The sequence below is a fragment of the Mustela putorius genome, unplaced genomic scaffold (genome assembly GCF_011764305.1).
Source record: "Mustela putorius furo isolate JIRA1106 unplaced genomic scaffold, ASM1176430v1.1 tig00000813_pilon_pilon_pilon, whole genome shotgun sequence".
Taxonomy (NCBI): domain Eukaryota; kingdom Metazoa; phylum Chordata; class Mammalia; order Carnivora; family Mustelidae; genus Mustela; species Mustela putorius.
Genome location: NW_025421485.1, coordinates 4,585,536 through 4,605,104, shown reverse-complemented (window position 1 = coordinate 4,605,104; position 19,569 = coordinate 4,585,536). Strand labels below are relative to the sequence as shown.

Sequence of the window (19,569 nt, the reverse complement as noted above, 5' to 3'; positions counted from 1 at the left end):
GTGACTCCCTCTGCCTAAACTATGCTACAACATGGTTCATGCGGAAGACGGGCTTTCCTTCTGGGACTCTGGGATCTGGGGACGTGCTACACAGAGGGGCCTACACACACATGATCCCCCACACACACCCTGTGGAAGCCCTGGGCACGGAGTCTCTGAAGAGCGTACTTGGTCAAGGCACCTGGGTGGCTCAGGTGGTTGACGCTCAGTCAGCTCAGGTCATGAGCTCAGGATCCAGGGATCGAGCCCCACGTGGAGACTGCTTGACATTCTCTCTCTCTCTCTCCCTCCTGCATCGGGCTCTCTGCTCAGCAGGGAGCCTGCTTCCTCCTCTCTCTACCCGCCTCTCTGCCTTCTTGTGATCTCTGTCTGTCAAATAAGTAAATTTAAAAAAAAAAAAATCTTAAAGAAAAAAAAAAAGCTTGTGCCTGGTTTCCTCCGAGCACTGCAGGCTGAGTCCTGGGAGTCCTCCTAGCCCATGGTTAAGCTGGGGGTGGTGTCAGCGACCCCGACACACAGCTTCTGGTTCTGGTGGGGACCGGCCCAACTGGCACACTCGAGCCTGGCTGGAGAGGTGCTCTGTACGCTGCGCGTGGTGAAAATGTCCCGCACCCTCCGACTCGGTCATCCCGTTCTAGGAACACGTCCTGTCGGCAACAGTGCAGCAGACGGAGGCACAGACACCCATCGGAACGAATGCCAAGTCCGGGAACAGAGTAAATGCCCAAGAACAGGGAAACGGCTAAGTATATTGTGACACTCCAGTTGTACGAAACTGATTCAAGGGAGGAGTATAAAGATGATGAAGACAGACATGAAAAGATGTTTCCGATGTTAAATTTTTTAAGGCTGAGTAAATTGACTGCAAAGAGCAAAAGTGACTGTTCAAGTGAAACCGGCTGCGGTGACCAGGGAGCGTGGACTTCTCCAACCTAAATTACCTTGAACGCTGCTGTTGTCATCATCTGCGAACCTTCTGGGGACTCGGCAGGAGCAGCTGGAAAGGTGTGAGCGGCGGCCCTGATCCGTCTGCTTTCACCACCTCTCATGAAGCCTTCAGGGAGTGCGCGTGGGGAACCTGAGTTAAGCCAGTTTTCACCTGGGAGAGAGAGATCTAGGGGACAGGAAGGAAGCCTAAACTAAGCAGGCAAAGACTTTCCCCACTGCAGTCCCGGCCCTCCCGGAGCCCCGCCTCTCCCTGCGCCTCATCTGGTGACCCCCATTTCTGCTTGCTCCCATCTCTGCTCAGTGACGTCACTCCGGCTCCACCGGCTCCCGACGGGAACCTCTTCCCCTGGCCCGAAGTGGGAGCTCCCGCCCAGGCCTAGCCCTCGGCCAGCAACTCGGGAAGGGGCGGGGTCTACAGGCGGTGGGCGTGGCTTCTCGAGCAAGCCCCACCCCACCTGGCCCACAGGGCGGTCGAAATCTCTCAGGTTGCTACCACCTGGCCCAGGATGAAGAGTTCTACCAGAACCTACCTTAAGGTCCTTCTGGGATTGAGGGAAATCCATTAAAATACAGCTCCAGCAACCCCTAAATCCAAGGATTTTTGTCCTGTCCTGGAAGGTTGTATAGAAAGTTACATCACAAGGTGTGGGGTGTAAAAGGGGCAATGACTTGCTCAAGGACATCCAGCAGATGTCCTGGCAGAGCTGGCAGAGCTGGGACTGGAACCCAGTGTCCTGATTCCCTTTGGGGGGTCCCCCAGGCTGGGCTTACGCAGACGCACCCAGAGTGGATCTGGACACTTTTTGGCTCAGTGACTGAAGAAAGAGAATGTGTTCAAGCTGGACTGGCAGGCGAAGTCTTTCTCTCTGCAACATTTTTATTTTGAAAAATTACAAACATATAGAAACGTTGAAAAAAGGGTACAGTGCACAACCATATAGCCATGACTAGATTGTACAATTAACATTTTGTTGTATTTGCTTTGTCACATTTCTATTTGTCCCTCCCCCATCTGTCAGTCTGAAATAGTTTCTGAATTAAAGACGAACCCGCACAGAAATATTCAGCCTCTCCATACATCAAGCCCTTAGTCATCCTGGATGTCCCTGCTGGCCTTTTTGGTCCTGTTCCTTGTCTCTGGAGCATGTGGCCAGGTATCTGAGCAAACTGCATGGCTGTTCCAGGCTGTTCCAGGCTGCTCCACGCCTCAGCCTGCCACTGAGCTTACAAGAAGCGTCCCATGCAGTGGGCACTGACCGTCTGTACACACACACACTCAGGGGACCTCTCCCAGAGTTTCAAGGAGGTCAGAGCTGCCACTTCTCGGCAAGGTAGGGACTGGTCCTGGCTGTGCTGGGGGCCCAGCTGCCGAAGAGTTATTCAGCCACCGGGGCAGCCTCCTTCTCGGCCCCTGGGCATTCACCCCATCCACCTTTACTGGGAAAACATCAGGATCATAGAATGCCTGCCTGTCCCAGCTCTGGAGGAAGAACACAGAAGAGAGGAGAGACAGCCCCACTGGCCCCACAGCCTCTGCTTTCAGCTGATGTCACTCAGCCCCCCTCAGGTGAGTGCTGGCGGCTGTCACCCCGTCTCTGCTGCAGCCCTCTGCCTGAAGCCAACGTGGGCTTCCCCACCGCTCACCTGGGCCGTGGCCGTGCTACTCCCAGTCCTCTTGTTCTTTCCTGAGGGTTCTGGTTCTTTCCCTTGTGCACCAGCTGGGAGGAGTGCCTGATGGCACCGGCTGAGGCCAGCAGGAGGGGCCTGGAGCCACAGAGCGACCTGGGCCCCACTGGGTCAGAGCAGAGTCACAGCCAAAGGCTCAGAGCATGAATCCCCGCCCTCTGGTTCTCTTTGTTTCCTTCAGAGGATCTAAAGTCAAGGCCAAGCCTCAGGGTAACCTAAGGACCTTGGACAGGCACTTAATTTTACTGGCGAGGGCCTCCGTTCCCTCCTGGGTTGAATGGGGTTGGAAATCTATGTCTCGGAGGACCCGGCGGGTTGAGCCATATGAACGATGGCTTTGTTAACCTTCCAGGCTGATGCGGCTAGAACAGGTATTAACGGCAGAGTCACTAATTTCCCCTCGCCCGCCCCTGCTCGAGCCGAGCATCGTCCCCCGCATCCCAGCATCCGGCATCGGCTGTGGCAGTTGGAGGCCTAGGCCCAAACCCCCGCATCCTGTCTGCTGAGGAGCCGGGAGCCGGGGCTTTTCTTATGGCCCCAGAAGCCAGGGCTTTGGTCTCCCCCATCCCAGTGCTGTTTTGGGGTCTCCAGCCAGGGGGCCTGGGGTCAGAGCTGAAGAACAGCTGAGCCAGGCCTGGCACAGACGCAGAAACTCTCTCCAACTGCCCCCCCACCGGGGTTCAGATGTCACACACACGCTGGGAGCTGCTGGTCCCTCGTCCCCTCGGCAACAGTCAACACAGGCAGACGCTGGAAACACAGCTCGGCTCAAGCGCCCTCCCCAGCCCGCATCAGCCACTCCGGGCTTGGGGTCTAGACAGCTAATGAGGGGGACCCCTGCACAGACTTCCCAGGGGTTGGGGGGGTCCCGGAGCGGTCCAAGTTCAGACCGGAGCCGCCGCGCTCTCTCTCTCTCTCTCCCTCTAACTCTCCAGTCTCTATTTCTCTCTGTCTCTGTGTTACACACACACACACACACACACACACACACCCATGGGGAGCCGCCCTGCCCCAGGGTTCCCGAGAACCACGTCAGCTGGGTACCGGCTGCCCTTGACCAGACTGTCAGCCTTGGACTCCACAGCCCCGGGTGGCCCTGCGGTGGGCAGGGGTCTCTCCGGCAGTCGCCAAGCCCCCCAGGCCCCAGAAGCAGAGCGGTTGGGCCAGGGGACAGACGGTGTGAGGCAGGATCAGCTGTGGAGGGAGCTCGTGGAGGCCGAGAGGAGGGGCCAACAGCGCTGGTGAGTGCCCTGCCCGACCCCCAGCCTAACTCAGGGTCTAGGAAGCTTCTGGAAGAAGAGAAATCCATGAGAAGGAGGAACCCAGCAAATGGGTGCTGATGGAAAAGTGTCCTGGGCCCACCTGGGGCCTCGAGGGTGGAAGGGAAGGGGGGCAGGTGACCCACCCACCGGGTGACTCGCCTCTCTCATTCCGGGGTCCCACCGGCCTTTGGAAGAATCCCTCACGGGCGGGCCAGGAAGTCATGGCAGCACTGGCCGGGGGGGGGGGGGCGCGAGGGGAGCACCCTGGCCCTCTGACCCAGGTGAGAGACATCCTTCACGCGTTTGTTCAATCCAGACGTTTCTAGGATAGAGCCACCATCAGGCTGCAGTGAGGGACAAGGCAGGCCCAGACCCGGTTCCTTGGCGCCTCTCTCAGGACAGGGCCGCGCAGAAGCGAGCAGAGAGAGGACGAGGGTCAGGCAGTGAGGGGAGGGTGGGCGCCTTCTTCTTACAGAGGCCCCTCCGGGGAGGCACGTTGAGGCGGAGACCTGAAACCTGAGAATAGGCCGAGAAGAGTTCGGTGTGTTTAAAAACAAAGCAAAGCAAAGACTGTCCCTGTGGCGGCCGGGAGCCCCAAGACGAGCAGTAGGAGGGACACCTCACACACTGGACGGTCGGATGTGTCCGTGTAGTGAGGCCCCAGCGAGGGCTTTGAGGAACAGCACAATGTGATCTGCCAAAATCTGAGGAAAAATTCAAGCCATGTTTTTGTGGTCGGATTCTGACGACTGCGGACGGGCTGGAGTGAGACTGTGTGCGGTGTGTGCGGTGTGGGGGCTCTGTGGGGTGTAGGGGATGGGGTGTGTGTATGTGTGTGGTGTGTACGTGTGTGTGTCTGCTGTGTATGGTATGTGCGTGGTGTGTATGGGGGTGTGTGTATGTGGGTTTGTGTGGTGGGTGTAGGGTCGTGTGTGTATGTGTGCTGGATGCGGGGTGTGTGTATGTTTGGGGGGCAACCTGAGCAGACTTGGGGCTCTGTGAGTGCGCAGGAGAACCGGGCGCTGAGCGGCTGTGGGCGCGGGGACAGGGGTTCGGGGACTGTGCCTCCAGCTCCGGGGTGAAGACGCAAGAGCTGAGTGGGGTGTGAAATGCCAAACCACATCCAGGTGGCCTCCCTGGAGGTGGCGGAGTGGCACCAGTCAGGAGCTGGGCGACGGCCCCACAGGACAGAACGCAGGGAGGAGGCCAGGTGTTGAGGGGAGCGAGAAAGGAAGTGACCGCTAAGGGACAGGGGGTTTCTCTTTGCGGTGACAAAAAGAGCGGGGAGGGTGCATGACTCTGAGTGTACTGGGAACCACTGGACCAGACCCTCTGCGGGGGGGACCCTTACAACATGTGGATCTACTCTCGATGGAGGCAGCACTCACAGAACGCTGGTGCGGCAGGCGTGACAAGCCCCCCCCCCCCGGAAGGATGACATGTGTCCCGAGCGATGAGGCCACAGCACTCAGCTGGCAACAGTCACTTGCTGGACAGCAAGTAGCCAGGAGACCGAGAGAAGCTGCCAGAAAAGAAGGGGTCACAGACCCCAAGAAGAAAGAGTTCAGGGAAATCCGGAGCTGTGCTCCCAACAGGAGTATGGCAGGAGCCATCTGTAGAATTTTCCATATTCTAGTCACAGCCTTAAAAAAGGTGACAAGAAACTAGTGAAATCCTTATTAAGGATGTATCTTGTCCAAAATATTATCTTTTTGGCATGGAGTCAATATTTTTAAAAGGGGATAATTGACATTCTTCTTGGCACCAAGTCTTTGAAATCAGGCCTGTATCTGAAGTCTCAGGGCCCAGGAGATGTGCCCCATAAACCCACCTCCTGGGGTTTTTCTAGACAGAGAAACTGAGGGCCCAAGACCACAGTGACCTCGCTCAGGGCCACACAGCCAGCAAAGCAGGCAGCAAGCAGAGCGAGGGCAGGGACCCAGAGTTCCCGCCTCCTACCTCACTGGCTCTTACTAAGTCTTCGCGTGGCTCTGAGGTTAAGGTCCCTGCTTTCTGTTAGTTCAAAACCAAAGCTCTTGGAACATGGCTACCGCGTGACAAGCCAGGGGTGATGGTGAGTGGAAGGGTCAGGACACCTGGGGAGGATGGGGGGAGAGGAAGCAGGGGGAAGCTGATGAGGGAACAGGAACCCCAGGAAGGGTCAGGTCGGGAGGTTCCCAATGACTCAGGAGGGTAGCTTGAAGACAGGGAACTCAGTCTGAAGTCTGACTATGGAACAATGAGGCAACTTGGAAAGGAACAAAAAACAACCTCTAGGGAAAAAAAAAAATCTATAACGTTGAAATACAAAACACAACTGAAGTGAGCCTTCATAAACCCAGATTCATCACAATTGCTCAGAAAGACAAGGAGGGGGAACACATGGAACCCTGGAAAACAGAGCAAGAAGATCCCACATACCTTCCAACAGAGCTCTCCAAGGGGAAACTGGGAGAGATCAAATACCGGAGGGGAAAGCGTCTTGAGAATTTTCTAGAACCGCAGAAATGCACGCATGCATGGATACTGGAGAGTGTCCTCCACAACATGAAAGTAAACAAGGAAGGAAGGCCCAGGACCCCAAAAGCGGAGACCCCCAAGGAGAGGTCAGGACAGCAAGAGAGGTCAGGACAGCAAGAGGGGGCAGCAGCCCTCGTGGCAGCAGGGCGACCCGGGTTCCCAGACTGCAGCTTCTACAACAAACTTGAAAAAGAGGGTAGATTACCCGTCGCGCTTGCCTGTGTGAGAGATCATAGGGGAGGGGCTTTACAATCTTGTTGGAAGGTTTAGAATCAGTGAGCTGTACACAGCTAAGAAAACCAGGAAAAAATGTGATCATAAACTCTAGAAAAAAACTCCAGGTTGTCCAAGGAACGATTGGAGATCCCATGGTCCTAGATAGCCACTCTGTGAACAGTATCTAGAGAAGCCCGAGGGTATGAACAACGCACACCGGTCCTCCCAAAATCTATGACACAATCATTTTAGAAGAAATGAGGGAAAGGAAACGGAGCACGAAAGCTAACTCAGCATCTCCCATAACAGAAAGTCCACAGATACGCTTGCAGCGTCAAAAACTCAAGAAATGGCAATCTAGATTTATTATTCCAGAATATGACCATGGCAGACCCAAAGAAATAGCAAAAGGGCTAGAAACGTGACCGGAGGCTGTGGGGTTCGGGGGCTGGGAGGTTTGGGGTAGAGGAGCCTGTTTTTATTGTAAGTCTTACAGAATTGTTCAGCTTCTTAAAAACAGTTTAAAATAAAAATGAAATTAGCAGCCCTGTCCTGGTCTCCAGCCCAGTGCCCACCTTCCTCTGTGGCACACACTGCAAGGCTACCAAAAAAGTGAGGTTTTGGGGGGCGCCTGGGTGGCTCAGTGGGTTAAGCCTCTGCCTTCAGCACAGGTCATGATCTCAGGGTCCTGGGATCGAGTCCTGCATCGGGCTCTCTGCTCTGCATGGAGCCTGCTTCCGCTCTCTCTCTCTACCTGCCTCTCTGCCTACTTGTGATCTCTCTCTGTCAAATAAATTAAAAATTAGAAAAAAATTATTTTAAAAAAGTGAGGTTTTTCTTCACAAAGTACTTAAGGGCTCCCACCGGGCTCTGAAAGCGCAGAGGGCTTGCACCCTTGCCTTCCCCATCACGGGCCACCACCACTGCGCCACACCTGCCACTCCGGGAAACGTCACTAATTATTGAAACACTGGCTCGGTGTAGAGTCGACATGGTTGGCTTAGGGTGTTTGTTTCACTTGATCCTTTTAGCTCCCGCGTGACGTAATAAATGCACCCACGGCACTGACTCATTCACCTGACACAGTGAAATCCATTTGCAAAAAAGAAGTCGCAGAAAGATGTGACACTGCCCCCTCCCACCCTGTGTTTTCCTTTCCAGGGCTCAGCACTGGAGTTTCCTGAAAGACTACGACCCCTTGGTAAGGCCAACGGCGTTCCCGTCACGCAGACGTGCACAGGGATGTGAGCACATTCATCTCACGTTTCCGGGGGACCTACTGTGTGCTGGGTGCGGGAATGGACGGAGACAAATACATATATACTGTCTTGTTTCAAGAAACTCGGGGTCTGGGGGAAAGAAAATGCTTAGAGCGCGTTTAGGTATTAGTTTTCTGCAGCGTTTCTAGATCTTATGATGACGAACCAGCTGGCAATGTTGGGTGTCCGCTTCGGAAATGCTTGTCCCCATGAGGATGTCAGAGTGGCAGTGAGTGGAGTGTGTGTGGTGTGCCGTTTGGGGATCAGGTTGGGTGAACATACGTTGTAAGTGAATTCTCCTGCTTTTAAAGTCACCACTTCCAATCCGTCCTCCACGTTGCTACCAAGGTAATCTTCCTAAACCACAAAACTGGCTCTCTCTCTCCCCCGCTTAAAATCCTTCAATATACCTGCATTTCTCCGGGCGGCTCACAGCGCTTCCCATGATCTGCCTCCCCATGCTGACCTACACATTATTTTAGCCGTGCCTTTGTGCACGCTGTTCCCCTGCCTGAAATGCCCTTCCCGCCTCAGTCAATCCTATTCATCGCTCAAGGGCCTCCCTCTCTCTGGAAATCTGTCCTTCCTGAGCAGGCTCCCTCAGATCCTCCTGTTGGTTACTCGACAGCATATCCAATCCGCTCCTCTGAAAGAGCCTGTCACGTTTTGACGATCGACTTCACCAGGCTGGGGTCTCCCTAAGAGAAAGGAGAAAGCCAGCTTCCTCGCTGTCCCCCACCCACCAGCCGTGCCCTACCCCCCAGGACCTAACAGATACTCAGCACTCGGTTGATGCTGGATAAATGACCAAATGTTGGATGAATGTGGCCCTAAGGATGGTCAATGAACCAACCTGGAAAATGAGCAGTGGGCCAAGTGGTCCAAGCAGTGGCCACGCCTGGAGGAGGTTTAGGGGAGGTTTAACTAACTTCTGCCTTTCCAGCCTGCGGGCTCGCTGTCTGCCCTGGGATAGAAGGTGTCGTTCACGAGACCTGAAGTCCCACACCGAGCTCCTGGGCTGGGCTCCCAGCCTGCAGTCTCCCCGCCAAGGGCTGGGATTAGCAACCCGATCACGGACACCTGCATCACGCCCAAAGGTGTGGGGCCACCATGGCCCGGAATTTCCCAGGGGAACGCCAGGATCCTGTTACTGCACTGGTCCTATAACTGCTGGGGGACCCAGGGTAGCCCCGAGTGACCTTGACCCGAGGGCTCCCCAGACTGTTCTCGGTTCAGGCACAGACTCACTCAGTCCCCTTCCGGTCACATGCGCGAACGTTCAGGCCCCCAGCCTGGGAACAAACCCAAGTGTCATCCGTGGCGGGAAGGCTAAATAACGTGGAACGTTCGTGCAAGCCAACCGGGGGCGTGCGGCGGAGCAAGGACAACAAGAGAGCGGCGGCCACACGCAGAAACGTGCACGACCCTCGAACACACGTTCCTGAGAGACGGGAGCCACCGTCTCACAAGATAAATTTCAAAACCGGGAGTCCGAGAGGCAGCCCGGGCTGCCTCGGGGGTGGGGACGGAGCCTGGGGTCTGAGCAGGCGGGTCCAGGTCACGTGGCACGTCCCCATCTGGGGGGCTGCACAGACTTGCTCACGGCATGGGGCTCGTGGAGCCGGACGGTTATGATTTGCGGCCGTTTCTGGGTGTGTGTGACTTCAAGGAATTCTGAGCTCCCCGGGGCCCCACAGGGATGGAGACAGCTGGAGGAAGCCACCCGCTCCCTGCTCCCGGCTCGCCTCCCTTCCCTGCTAAGGGCTGGCCCCGTGCACACCTCTCCTCTGTGACACCTTCTGTCCCCTCTCCTCAGGGCAATAGGAAGGAGCCTGTGCAGCTGCCGGAGCACGTGTCTCTCTTTTCCGACACAGTCCCCAACTCCGCCAACCAGGTGGTGGGCAGCAGGGTGAACACGCCCCTGGGGCAAACCCTCATCGGGATGGACTTCTTCTGTGTCAGTGGAGTTCGGAAAAAGAAGCTGGAAGCTGAGCTGCAGCCCGTGTAGGGGGAGGAGGTGAGTGCCGGGGTGCGGCGGGGTGGGGTGGGGGGGCTGTGGGCTGAGCTGCCCCGCGGCTCCGGTCAATGGCCCACGCTTGTCAGCCAGCCTTTCCTCCTCTCCGCGCCCCGCACAACCTCTCCGAGGGCTCCACTGGCCCGTTTTCAGTCCTGAGATTAGGACTCCAGGAGCGTGTCCATGGTCCAGGCCCCGGCAGGGCTGGGGTCTCCCTCGCAGGGTCCCTGAGAGGCAGCCCTACGTTTGCAGTCACGAGCTCACTACCTGGGTTCAAATCCCGCCCTGAACTCCGAGCAGCTGTGTGATGCTGGGCGGGTTGTTGGAACCCTCTGTGCCTCTACCCGCCTCCCCCCCACCATAACATGGTGTATTTGCTTCCCACTGCTGCCGTCGCAAATGGCCACACGCCGAGGGGTTGGAAGAGCACACGCGCTCCATCTTACAGCGCCCGAGCTCAGAAATCCAGACTGGGTCTCGCCGGAAGGAAATCAAGGTGTGCGAGTCCTGTGTTTCTTTCCGGAGGCTAGAGGCATCTGGTTCCCCGCCGCTTCCAGCCTCTAGAGGGAGGCTGTCCACATTCCTTGACCCGTGGTTTTCTCATCTCCCAAAGCAGAATGATAGCATCTCCAGGCTCCAAACCACCCCCCCTCTCCATCTTTTAGGATATCTAAGATAATCTCTCCATCTCACAGTTCTTAATTTAATCATGTTGGCAAAATCCCTTTCGCATGTAAAGGAACATATTCATAAGCCCTGGGTTTGGGGCATGGATGACTTTGGCGGCACTTTCTGTCTACAGAACTAATAAAAGTACTGATTCTACAAGGTTGTCTTGGAGATAAATTGGGTTTGTGTGTGTTACTGCTCAGAGCAGGGCCTGGGTCATGGTGACGACGGTGTGTTTGCAGAGGACGCCCCTCTCCCGGGAGTAAGAGTAGCCTCCTGGTGAGTGACGCAGGGGAGATGTGGCTCCTCACACGGGGGCTGCTGGGAGGTCAGCCCTTGGGTCAGCTTCATTCCCGTGTGATGGTCTGGGTGGTCAGGGGTGGGCCGGAGCCAACCCGGGGGGAGCCCCCCTGCAGAGCCCAAGCTGAGGCTCTGCCGGCCGCCCTGGAAACCTGTGACCCGGACCCACTCCATGCGCTCTGTGCTCTGCGGAGGACCTGGAGGGACTCGGGCCTGGGCTCAGCCACAGCAGGAAAGGGGAGCAGGGGGCCTGGGCTCCAGATGAGCTCTTATTTCCATTGGAGAGAAAGGGTGGAAGCAAGAGATATTCTGGAGCTCCTGGGGGGAGGCTAAGTCAAGGTTAAATGCAGAAGCGGGGGGTCGGATCCCATGGAGACTGGAGAGAATCATCCAGATCTTTTTTGCCCAGAGGGAGGGCAGGAGGCCGGGGACAGGTGTGGGTTCTGCCACCTGCGGACAACACAGTTATCAAGCATAGACTCTGTACTCGGCACACTCGCTGAATGGTAAGGCTTATTGCCATGATTGGAAAGGCTTATTGCCATGATTTGACAGATTTGGAAACTAAGCCGAAGACATCGTTCAGTCCGGCCGGGATTCTACAGCCAGAGAAGAGCCGGACTCACGCCTGACTTTACCAAACCCAGTTCTCCTCGGCGGGCCTCAGTCCTCACCGCTGTGAAATGGGGGCGGAGAGACTGGGTCTCAGGATGGCACCTGCTCAGCGCGCTGTCTGTGGGCGCGCAAGCAGGCCCTGAGGCTCAGCGGGCCGCCGTCACACCGCGTGACACACCATGCCACTTCTTGCTCAAGGGTCTGCATGGACTTGGCTCCAGGCCTCGGGTTGAGGCCAAGTCTGTCCATAGGTCTCCCACTACCTTGGACCAACAGCTTCCTAGGGCACGTTCTCATGGCACATCACCAGAGCCCAGGAGCCAACGCAAGCCGTGCAGAGCTTTGCAAGCCCTCATCCACTAGCCTGTTAGCAGCTGAACAGGTCACATGGCCACCCCCAGGCTCACGAAGGCAAGAAAGCACACCTCACCCCCGCAGGAGCGTCAGGAGGCAAGCACCGGCTGGGTCATAACCCCAAGAAAGAGGCAGAGGCTCTGCCTGATTGCACAAGGAGCTTTAGGCAACAGTTTTCTGCAGGTGGCTTAAAGCAGCACCTGGCCCGGGGCCCTGGGTCACAGAGCTGCACGCGGATAGAGCCCTGGATTCTGCAGGTCCCAGACTGGTCCTCTCCACAGTTGGCCGAGCCCTGCTAGAGGGAGGCACCTGTCCCTGCTCCAGCTTGTGCCGACCCCGCTGTGGGGTTGAGGGTCAGGGGCTCTCAGCCCGAGAGACTGTGGGAGTCCCAGCTTGGGGGCTCAGGGAGGAAGTCTTCCTGCAGGAGTCGTCACCAAGCTGGTCCTTGAGGAACAGCCAGGCAGGTGGGGAGGGGAGGGGGTTTCTGCTCAAAGGGACAGGCACCGCCAGGAAGGGCTCCAAGGCAGGGGAGCACCCATGAGGCCAGCCCTGAGCAGAGAGCCCCCCGGGAAGAGCTGCCTTCCGCACTCCGCAGCTCCCCTGCACGGTGTCATCACGGGAGACCCTCCCCACTACCAGCCGGCCATCCTGCCCTTCCCTGCCGCGTCTGCCGTCCCCTCCAGAGGACACCTGCTTCTACCGCCCCACATCCTGGCCACGTCACCTGCCGGAGCCAAGGACACCGGGCTAAGGGGTGTCTGTGTCATGCCTCATTAGGACCCAAACAAAGGAGGCGGCTGGGCCAGGAGAAGTGGGCGCCAAGCCTTTGTGTCGGCACCAGCAAAGGCCAGGGGGACATTAGAAACAAGGAGACGAGACATCTTACTGCCCAAGGCTGGGAAGAGCTGGAAGTAGGGGCTAACCGAGCCATAGAGAGGCTGAAGGATTCTTTCTTTGCCTTTTATAACTGCTTCTCTGACCTCTCCTGCCTCATTCTCCTGTGGCAAAACCAGCATCACTGCTTTCTCTCTCTCTCTCTCTCTCATACACACACACACACACACACACACACACACACCACTGTCCAGAGAATGTACGAGTTGAACTCAGAGTTTCTTCCTTTGCCCATAAGGGAGAAAGTGTTCAAAACAGGATGAGGGCCCTCAAAGTGATGGAGTCAGAACTAGCATGAAGGGGTTCCCACTGGTGAAATCTGGGACAAGGAGAGCAGTAAAGTGATGCCCATTCCTGACTTCACCTGTGACAACACACCCCTGACAGCTTCTGAGCAAAGCCAGTGCCCCTAAATCCCACCAAATAATAATAATAAATAATAATAATGATGATAATAATAACACCATGAGTCCATATCAATAAGTTTTAAAATGTTTAAGTAGAGGAAGAAAAGCTCTTCTTTACTGAAAAATGTAGCATAAATGAAAAAAAAAACCCAGAAAATCACCATTTTATCACTATCATTGATTTGGGTAAGAATCAGTAAAAGACACTAAAAGCACTATGGGAAAGATTCTTAGGGAGTGAGAAATGACGAAGTCTGAGAGACTCCCCTTAACCACATTATTAAACTTAACCTTGCCAGCCAGAGGACAGCGGACAGCAGGTGCATCCTGATGGGACCCGCTGGGGAGGGGCGCCCACCCGGGGAGCACTCCTGCCAGCCCCACATAACCGGAGCGCCCCGTCGGGCACGCCCCAATGGAGCGGCTCTCTGCCTAACCGCTGGCCTTGACTCTTCGAAACGTCAATATCCCGAGAGACACGGGACACTGCGGTTGGGATCCACATTAAAGGCGGTACAGAAAATATTCAGGACCAGCTCCCACGACAAAGCAAAAGCAGCCCTAAAGGACACTGCGCCGACTAGAGGTCAGACGATAGGCACTAAACAGTAGACAATAGCTCTGTACCAACGTTCAGTCTGCACAGTGCGACCGTTCTAGCAAGATGATGTAGGAGAATGCCCTTGTTCCTAGGAGAGGGCAGTGGCTGGGGGCAACTGGCATCACGTCTAAGACTCACTTGCACTGTAGAAGCCCCATCCTGGCCAAGTCTCCCCTTCCCATCAAGGGTACAGAGGACCCAAAAGTCAGCTCCCCGGTCAGATAAGCCGACATGTATGGGATGTCCCAGCTGGCTCCAGGGACTGGGATTCCCCATCTTCCTCCGGAGCCCAGACCAGTCTCCTCCTCGGGTAACCCACTCTCCACAGCTTTGGGAGCAAAGCCAGTACCCACAAACCCCCAAAACACTTGGCTAGTTTGCACTCAGTAAGGAACCACCATTTATTACACACCGACTAGGTACCTCTTAGAACATTGATGAGATGGGTATGATTATCCCCATTTTAAAATGAAGATATTGAGGCCTAGGGAGGTTAAGAGCTTGCCCATCTCACACAGTCTGTAAGGGCCATGCTGGGAAGACAGCAGAGGTTTGCAAGACCTTGGAGTCCCACACCCACATCCGCCACATCCAGGGCCTCGTGCAAAGCAGCCGGTGCAGGGAGAGAGGCTCAGAGTCAGGTAGAAATCCTCCTCCAATCCCGCCTCCCCTGGCTGAGGCCCAGAGCAGGCAGCTTCTGTCTCTGGCCTGGTGGTTGTTTGTCCCAAGCCATAGAAGGACAGCTCTGTCTTACAGAGGTCAGGCAGGCAGGGAGCACTCCCAGAAGAGTAGGGACAGGTAGAGCTCCCGGCTGGAGTTCTGGGACAGGTGGGGCCCCGGGCTGGAGCCTCTCCCTCCTGTCACTGCTCCTGTGGACCCAGGATGAAGAGAGGGGGTGTAGGGGGGAGGCGTGAAGGGGGAGGAGGGGGAGGAGAGAATCCCAGGCACTTGGCAGGGCCAGGAGCTGCTTCCACCATGAGGGGAACGCCGTGAGGGGAGCGAAGCACCTGGCATGCGGCAGGCGCTCCCCTTCTAGATGCTTCTACAGTTGTCACTGCTGCTGTTGACAAGTCTTTGATGTTTGTAAGAAACCAAACCTCTTTACTTCCCTATTTCACTTCCTACAGGCAGTACCCGCCCGCGGCTGAACAACCCAACCAGAGGCCCCGGGGATTCCCACCGCACGGGCGAAGGCAGGAGCAGCTGGCACGCAAATCGTGTTCTCTGACAATTAGCAGACTTTACCGAAACCACGGGGCACATTCAGTCCACCGTGGAGACCCCCTCTGCACATAACACCTAAAATGATGCCTGGACATGCCTGAGACTCGCCCCAAACCCAGGAGAGCCGGAGTGCTCCCCCTCAGTGCTCCCGAGGGTCGCCTCCTCTTCCGGGCACATCCTGTTCCTGCCTGATGCCCCCCACACCCGGGCCCTCTTCCCTCTCCAGCCTCAGCCACTCAGACAGAACCCTGGTTCTGGACAGAACCCAGAACTGCAGGTCCACGGCCACGTCCAGTGGAGTCCTCGTGTTCAGAGCAGCAGAGGACTTTGGAAGAGTCAGGGAGACAGGACGTGGAGGTCGGGGAGTGCTCCTTGCCCTGAAGTGGTCACAGACACAGCCACGGCCCTACAATCTGTCTGACACAGAGTCCTCAGAGCCCTAAGCGTCCGGAGACGGGAAACCCACAGGCTGAGCCGCACAGACTTCAAACAAAATCTCCCCACTCACCCTGCGGGGGCCTCAGCCATCAGCCTCCAGCTCGGGCACCCAGCCACATCAGAGAGCAACAGCTCAGATGAGATTTGCCCTGCAGAATTCCCGCCACCCAGTAAGGCATAGTAAACAGAAATCGTGTCTTCTGTCCAGAGCGTGGGAACATTGTCATGGTGCCACATGCTGAGGGCGTGGTCACGTGAGGCCCCTTGCGGTGACAGCGGCCCAACAATGAACAATGAAGCTGAGGGTACCAGACGCAGCGGCAGTCCGCCTTCTCACGTGACCGATTCCCGCCAAGCAGGAGCACCCCCAGGAGGCTCAGAGGGCAGAAGACACCACCCCAGGACGCTTCTAGAAGTACAGAGACATAGGAATGCGGGTCCTTCTGGGACACCTGGGTCTTGAAGCCTAGGGGCAGACCCCAGCCTCAAGAGCACTGGGCAGCCACGGGGGCAGCTTCCTGTGGTCGTGGACATGACCCCTCCCAGGGCAATTCTTCAGTGAGCCTTCTGTTCCTTCCAGACTCCTGCTCATATCTGCTTCCTCGTCCCTACACTGCTCAACCCCAGGCAGTCATAACTAAGCTAACTACAGAGGGCGATTGTGTGGTCTGTCGCTGGACTTTCACGGACACATTCCTCTTGGCGGAGAACTTCCAGACCCCTCAAAGTTCCAGAACATTCTGTTGTCTCCTGGGACCCTGTCTGGGAGGCTCGCCCGGCCTCATTTTGAATTTACCAGAGCGAGCAACCTCACAAGCATGCAGATCTGTGACACAAAGGAAAATAATGTTGACCTTTCTGTTCCCAAAGGCTGTGGCGGTAGTGAGTGTGGGCTGCTATCGAGACCCCTTGAATTTGGAAGATGAGTCAACAGGATCTTCAGGGCAGGTAACAGTAAAGAAGATGCTCCTACACTTCCCACTTCAAAGATTAGCTGCATTTTTTAAAGAAAAAGCCCCGAAATCAATACAGCTTTTGTTGCATCTTTAAAATACCACAAATAAGTCTGAAAAAATCATCCGGCATCTTGCTGTTTCTACCGCTGGACAATTTAGTTTTTATTCATCAGCCTGCTGATTCATTCCTTTCTCAGAAACATAGATACCACCCCCCAAATTTTCTGATATCCTTGTTTTTAACGGTTGTGGCTTGCTGAATCAAAGCAGCTGAGTTTGATACAAGTTCAACGTCATTTCTTTCAAACATTAACTCATCATTCTGGGCTTGAGATACAGAACAGGACACACCTGGCCTCATCCAAACCCTGGTGATGTATTTTCACCCAAGAAATTTCGTATTTCAACAAGAGAACCACTATCCTGGGTAACGATGTTGATGGGGAAGGGAGCATACACGACCTCACCTTGTAAACGGAAGCCCAGTATAACGCCCTTGACCATGTTTTGTGCACTACACATAGTGCACACAATAGCCATTCTTTTCTATTTTCCACCATTTGTCAACTCAGAGCCACTTCTTTTCCTTTCCAAGGAGACTGAGTTATGCACTGATGTGGTTAAGTCTTTCCAGAAGGTTCCACCGGGGCCCTTCAGAGCCACATCAACATTTTCTGGAATGTCGACAGTCTGATTGCTGAGAATGGTCTTCATTCTTTTGGTAGATGTAGCAAAGAGCAGATGAGCTGCATTTTAAATCGATGTCAGGGAATGGCACTTTATTTAACCTTGCTGTGGACCATTATGCATGAAGTGAATGTTTGGCCAAGAGAATCAGTATTTATGAAGGTGTCCCACAGGGAGCCCCGTCATCCTCTTCAGCCTGTACAGCCAGTGCCTCTCAAGCTGGTGTGCTTTCAAGTCTGGGGGATTTGTTAAAAGGAAGATTTTGGGTCAGCATGGTATGTGCGATATATATTACATAAGCAATGCATTCGATAGATAGATAGAGAAGTATGAATATATATATTACAGACTAAATTATGTCCCCCAGCCCCAAACTCACATGTGGAATTACCAACCCCAAAGGGACTGTATTTGGAGATAATTGAGGTCATAAGGGTGGTGCCCTAATCCAATGGGACCGGTGTCCTTCTAAGAAAAGAGAGAGAGAGATGCCAGGGGTGTGTACACACAGAGAAAAGACGACCATGTGAGGACGCAGGGAGAAGACAGCTGGGGAGAGAGGTCTCACCAGGAGCCAAACTCGCCAGCACCTTCCAGAAGTATGGGAAAATAAATTTCTGTTGTTTATGCCCCCCCCCATCTGTGGTGTTTTGTTAAAGTAGCCCAAGCAGATTAATACAACACACACGCAGGCACACAGGCAGCACCCCAGCTCTGTCTCCTAAGAGGGCAGATGAAACTGACACCGCAAAAGTACTAAACACGTCCCACCCCAGGTCTTTGTTTCTAAACCCCACACTCTGTTCATTAACAGGGCGTCAGGCTCCTTAGAAAAGTGGCTGGTTCGCAGGGGAGCGCAGGAGCCCTAGTAACAGGGCAGGCAGAGAATTGCCTGAGAATTGCCATCGCTGGTGGTGCCAATCCAGGAGAGCCGACATTCCCATGTGTACCAGGAAGCCTTTGCTCTACCCATTCTGCAGAGGAGAAAACTGAGGCACCAGGAGGTTGGACGAATGACCTAGAGTCATGCAGAGCTACAGCCAAGCCACCCAAGCACCGGGCTCCCAGGGAGTGCCCTACGTAGCAAGGGCACGGTGCCTGGGGAACAGAGAGACTCCAGCTGGGCCGGCTGGGGGACAGGAAGCAGGCTGCCTGACCCTTCTGGAGCACAGAATCCTTCCCTTAAAACTAGAGGAACAAGAACCCCGTGCCTACCTTCTCTTTGGTTTTAAAACTTCATTGTAGAACAGTGCTTCCGCCATAGACCCATCATCAACGCCAAGAACGATCAACTCACGGCTCCTCTTGTTCCGCCCACCTCCCCACCCTGCCACCCAGGCCCCCAGTATTTGGAAACCAATTCCAGACATAATATATTTCATTTCTAAGTATTTCAGAATCTCTAGAAGATGAGGATTTAACATGCACACTCTTCATTTTCCTCTTGAAAGTTTCCTTCTGGACACCCAGTTCCCCTAATTTAGGCTTGGGAAGGAGGAACCGATACTTCTGGTTTTTTCCAGAGGAAGGTTTTGATGCCCAGGTCGGGGGGCTGGAGGCGCGGGGAGGAACATGGGGCCAGACGGGAGGAAAGCCTGAAGCCAGGCTGAGAGTCACGGCACAGAACCAGCCACCGCGAATTCTAGCATCGCATTTGTGTCATTTGTTGTTGTTGGGTTGTTGCTGGTTTTTTCCCCCGCTTCAGAACCTGACCGCTCCGTGGATTCCGAGAGCTTGGAGAACACACTCCGCCGTTTTGTGCCGCGTCTACCTTACCTTCTTGTATCACAGACTCTGTTTTACCTCCTCAAGAACAACGTTCCCTCTGAAGTGGTGAGGTGCCCGACTTCTAGGGGATGGGGAGGAGCGCCCCACACCCAGCGGCAAGAAAGGGCAGAAATGAGACGACCCTGGGAGGTGCTGCACGCCGCCCCCGCCCCCGGCCGCGAAGCCCGTGTCCCCAAGTAAAACGAGGAGGTCGCACGTCTACGGAGTTGGATCGTTAACGTCGTCACAAGGTTTCATCTCTGAAATGCTTCCTGGGGAAACAAAGCACAGCGCTTGGGGAGTGAAAAATCCCACAAAATGGTCCATCCTCCCGCGAGGGGGTGCCCGTTTGCCCTCCCGGGATTCAGCCCGTCCCCACCCAGCCTGTGGGAAAGCGGAACCGTCCGGGGGTCCCCCGGCAGCTCGGCACCGCGCGCCCCCAACACAAAAAAAGTGCATCAGCAGCCGGCACCGCCCGAGAACCGCCCGAGAACCGCGGCCGCAGTGGCCGCCCCGGGGCAGGGCGGACGCGGGGCGGGGGCGGGGGCGGGGGCGGGGCCGGGGGCGGGGCGGACGGATGGGGAGGAGCGCACCCGGACCCGGTGGACCGGGGTGAACCGGACCGGGTGGACCGGGGGGACCGGGGCGGGGGCGGGGCCAGCCGGGCGCCCGGCGGACGGCGAGGGGCGGGGTGGTGAGGGGCGGCCCCGAGCGGGACCGGGAGCCGAGAAGCGGGCGGAGGCGCGGCCCCT

At 55.7% G+C, this 19,569-nt stretch overlaps 1 protein-coding gene and 1 long non-coding RNA gene across 5 annotated transcripts; one reads left to right on the top strand and one right to left on the bottom strand.

Annotated features, from left to right (window-relative positions):
• Positions 1-3,364: 3,364 nt before the first annotated feature.
• Positions 3,365-17,689, top strand: CUNH2orf50 (chromosome unknown C2orf50 homolog). 4 transcript variants are annotated; one of them, XM_013052919.2, is made up of 4 exons: positions 3,365-3,875; positions 7,794-7,833; positions 9,708-9,908; positions 14,873-17,689. In XM_013052919.2, the coding sequence occupies exons 1-3, from the start codon at positions 3,628-3,630 to the stop codon at positions 9,897-9,899; spliced, it is 480 nt and encodes a 159-aa protein (XP_012908373.1). In that variant the 5' UTR covers positions 3,365-3,627; the 3' UTR covers positions 9,900-9,908; positions 14,873-17,689. The 4 variants fall into 4 exon arrangements, with proteins under 4 accessions (XP_012908373.1, XP_004745858.1, XP_012908371.1 ...); XM_004745801.3 differs by lacking the exon at positions 14,873-17,689 and adding an exon at positions 10,321-10,730; XM_013052917.2 differs by lacking the exon at positions 14,873-17,689 and adding an exon at positions 10,296-10,730.
• Positions 16,495-19,336, bottom strand: LOC123393311. The gene is made up of 2 exons (XR_006608064.1): positions 17,430-19,336; positions 16,495-17,286 (listed from the first exon to the last, which is right to left on the bottom strand). It is a non-coding gene; the product is annotated as an uncharacterized LOC123393311 (long non-coding RNA).
• Between the last annotated feature and the right edge of the window lie 233 nt (positions 19,337-19,569).